This window comes from Frankliniella occidentalis, unplaced genomic scaffold, assembly GCF_000697945.3.
Source record: "Frankliniella occidentalis isolate FOCC.00 unplaced genomic scaffold, Focc_3.1 Scaffold360, whole genome shotgun sequence".
Taxonomy (NCBI): Eukaryota; Metazoa; Arthropoda; class Insecta; order Thysanoptera; family Thripidae; genus Frankliniella; species Frankliniella occidentalis.
In genome coordinates this window covers 182,041-186,186 of record NW_026267483.1, presented here as the reverse complement: position 1 = coordinate 186,186, position 4,146 = coordinate 182,041, and the positions used below count along the sequence as shown (strand labels likewise).

At 50.1% G+C, this 4,146-nt stretch overlaps 1 protein-coding gene across 1 annotated transcript in view; it reads left to right on the top strand.

Annotated features, from left to right (window-relative positions):
• The first annotated feature begins 4,029 nt into the window (after nucleotides 1–4,029).
• Nucleotides 4,030–4,146, top strand: part of LOC113214484 (pancreatic triacylglycerol lipase-like) — a 24,792-nt gene continuing 24,675 nt past the window's right edge. Inside the window, exon 1 of the mRNA XM_026433851.2 lies at nucleotides 4,030–4,088. Within this exon, the coding sequence (XP_026289636.2) occupies nucleotides 4,047–4,088 (42 nt within the window). The 5' untranslated portion in view covers nucleotides 4,030–4,046. The remainder of the gene's footprint in view (nucleotides 4,089–4,146) is intronic.

Sequence of the window (4,146 nt, the reverse complement as noted above, 5' to 3'; positions counted from 1 at the left end):
CCGCGGCCGTGTGGGAGAGTTGGGGACGGTGTCAACAGAACTAGATGCTACCATATACTTTTAGTCGTCCGCTGGATCTCGAAGCAGCGTGCCTAAAAATCGTTTAGTCTTTTTCTGGGACTTGAATGCAAAACTCGCCTGCACTTCGACTTCGGTCGAGCGAGGAATCCAGAAAAAAAAAAAAAAAGGAACTCCGCCGGGAATCGAACCTGGGCCGTGCGGGTGCCAGATCAACGCCTTAGTCGCCGCGGCCGTGTGGGAGAGTTGGGGACGGTGGCAACAGAACTAGATGCTACGATACATTTAAAAAGAAACGAGAAAAAAAAAATACTAATGGGGGCTTGGCCGCCGGGTCTTGAACCCGCGTCCGCTTGTGCGTCAATTACACGTCTAGACCACGCATCCACAGGACGCGCTCCAAGGAGATGAACAAAAAAGGGGGCCCCCGGTGGGTATCGAACCCAGGACATGGGGCTACGACACGCCACGCCACGCGGCCGACAGACCGACCCTTTAGTGACCGCGGCTGTGCGGGCGTGTTGGGGGATGTAGTTACAGATCCCGATGCTACCATAGATTTAAAAAGGCAACTACAAAAAAAAATAGTGGAGGCGGCCGCTGGGTCTTGAACCTGCGTCCTCTTGTGCGTCAACTACACGCCTCAGACCACGCACCTACAGGGGGCGACTACGAGATGTGAGCAATGGCTCCGCTGCTAATATAGACTGAAACCGAAACGATTATAAGACAATATAAGAAATTGAGGTAGTGGGTGGGGATCGAACCACCGTCTACGTGTCTCTCAAGTTCGCTTGCGAAAGAAATGAAGAAAAAGGCGGCCGTCGGTGGGTATCGATCCCAGGACACGGGGCCGCTTCAGGCCTACATAGCATACTATTTAGCGCGCTCGGCTAACGGCACTGCTTGCGGGGCGTACGTACAGACTCCGATGTTACTCTTTCTCAGACTGGGCGAAATCCAACACGAAATGAAAACTGAAATTCTCCAAGTCACTGGTAGGTGTTGAACCCGTGACTACCAAGTGGGAGTGGTAAATGGTGGGATAAAAGTATCGGCAATCGGCGAGAGTCGAACCCGAGGTTGCGGGCTCAGTTTCTCACGCCTTATCGCGCTCGGCTAAAGTGAGCTATGTCTGAGTCCTCTGCACCGACCCGGTCCTATCCTATCTCCAACTGAGATGATCAAAAAAAAATTAATGCTAGAGCCGCGACCGGGACTCGAAGCACCAGCCAACAGCTCTGACATTTCACGCGTTTGGAGCTAATTTCACAAGGTTCGGGCCAACTTCACGCGTTTTTCACGCAGTTTGGGTGCACGTGAATTTTCACGTCGTTTCTTGTGAATTTCACAAGAAACTGTTCGCTGTGCGTATGTATCCTGATGCTGGCCCGGAATACGGTGCAGGTCACCGTTGACCTCTATATGCTCTGCTGCCGTCAGGACCGACCGATGCGACGGTCCTTTGCCAACTGGCTAAACGCTCTGCCCCGACGATGCTCAGAGGGTTGACCGGGGGTAGGGGGGGGTGGCAAAGGGGTACGCTACGTTCATGGGCCCGATGGATCTGAAGCGATCAGGTGCCCATGAGAGCAGTCTGCGAAGGTTTATTCAGGAACCAGTATTGTATGCAAACTCGGGTAACACCGCAGAAAATATTAGTAGCGAAAATAACTGCAAATGCATGTCACTTTGTCGCGGTCTGCCATTGATATAGCTCAACGTCGCGGTCTTCATCTTGGGGGCCTCTGACCTAACCCAATCTAATTTTAGGGGTGTCTTGGGTTAGGGCCGAACTCGCACACAAGTTCGAGGGGTATCTTTTGAGTACTTAACATAACCTATCCTATTTTTAGGGTGTCTGAGTCCCATTACTTACCTAACCTAATTTTAGGGGTGTCGTGGGGGGTGCCCAACTTGTACCTAAGTTCCGGAAGTGCTAGCCCACCCCCTGAAATATCGAGGATTGACAAAGAGGTGCAAACCCACCCTCCTAAAATGTCGAGAATCGATGGAAGGGCGTAAGTCAACGGTGGTAACACAACCTAACGAGGATCACTGACATGTCATGACGCGTATTGGTCACACAAAACCCTGATGCAACGCACACATTAGAAAGATGTCAGTGGTCGAATGTTTAATGCGCCTGCCTTAAGTACAGGGACATTTCCAGTTAGCATTTTTCACGGTGATTCCGCACTATGCGCGGCGGAGGCGATGCATGCATCGTGCGCGCACGATGCACGATGCTCGCGCATGATGCATGCATGATGCATGCATCGTTCATCCGTGTATGCACGATAATTTCTGTCAGGGCCGGGAAGGAGGGGGGGGGGGTTAATTTTCATTTCACGTGTGGTTGGTACGACCTACGACTCCCGAGTCGATTCGTACATACTTTCAATGATGAGCTGTGCAAATCTTGACTGTTGCTCTCCAGTAGCATCTACATTATCCCTAGAGTATACATTATTATACTTTGGAAAATGACAGAATTCTGTAATTGGCACAGCCTCATTATCAGTCTGTACAGCTTTTTTAAGCTTCCCCCACTGCTGCTCCAGGTCAGTGCAACTCAAATCCTCCAAGTCATTTTCACTATTTAATCTGCAACAATATTTCAAAATACTAAATTAACAATTTTGTTATTTTTAGCTACAACACATAAAGAGGAAAACTAGAACATGACAGCAAGGGAATAAGGCCAAATTTACTATCAACTTACTTGTTCAGGTGCATTAATGTCGCAATAGCATGTTAACACTTTTGCACTGGTTCCGGCCTTACAAGAGCAGGACAATTATTTTATGCGATTCAGGGCGCTTTTAAGATTGTGGGTGACATTTATTGTGTGAGGATTTGTGAAAATTGACGAGGTTTGGATACACAAACACCACACCTTCAGAAGACCATTCTCCGCGGCGCCGAGTCTGCCCAAAGCCACAAGTAAACCTGACTCTAATACTGCTTCCCCTTCGATCATGGGTCTTTTGAAGTCCTGGACGGCCCCTATTACGTCCGAAATACTAACTAGCACCATTTTTCACTTATGACACTCACTATTTCACCAGAATTACCTACGCCGGTAACAGCCCCGCTCCATACACTTGCTAGGGATCCCCGGAACGGCTTCTGCCTTGTATCGCGCTAGTTCCCGGACCGGCCACCAGGCGCGCCAGAGGCTAGCTTTCGGACGCGAATAAGTAATACAAGTGATACACTGTGATACAGAAAATACTCAGGCAATACTTGGTATTAGAAGGTAATACGTGGAATTCACGTAGTGCTTGGTAATATCAGGAAATACAAGGTATTATCAGGCCGAGTGTAATGTGTTTCCCTGTGCGCACCCCATTACATTAGAGGGTGTCCGGCTAACTCTTAATAATACAGTAGAGGGGGCGAGGTAGGTTATCTGACTTGCAGAGTAAGAGCTATTGGAAAAAACTCCGCCAAATAACAAGGAATAGTAAATTTATAACCCGGTAATAACTAGTGTTGCTGTGCAAGGTCAAGTGCAAGAGGCCGATCAGCTGACGCCTGAGCACCCAAGAAACCTCGCAGGGACGAGAGGGAGGGGCAGCGTGAGCAGCAGCACCTGGCGGCAACGAGCGCCACCTCGTCACCGCCCCGCGGCGCGCCCGCGGGGCTCAGCAGAGAGTGGCAGGGTAGGCCAGCCTGCAACACTAATGTGCATTGCGGCTGCCTACCCGCCAGGCGCCTTGCCACGGCCGGCTAACCCTAAGGCAATGGCGAGGATACCGAGTGAGTCACCGCGCGGCCGGCCAAGGTAACGCAGGGTTCACTGAACAAAAATGAAACGTACCCGTTACACGAGTAATACACCAGTTGTTGTTCACCCCTCGACAGTCAAGTCACTCTTCAGAAAATTGCCGCCTGGATTGCGTCACTCGTCACTGCCGAGGGCGTCACTCGCGCCACATTAAGAGTCACGTGTGCTCAGTTACAAGACACCTGCCAGCTATAAAACGAAAATGACTTGACCAAACAGAACAGTAACTGTTATTATGGCGCGGGCATTGTGTCGTGATCTTGTGGTGGCTGTGTTGGTAAGAGACGCAAAGCATTAGTATGAATGTCACCAAACGTACATGTTCCAGCATCAGT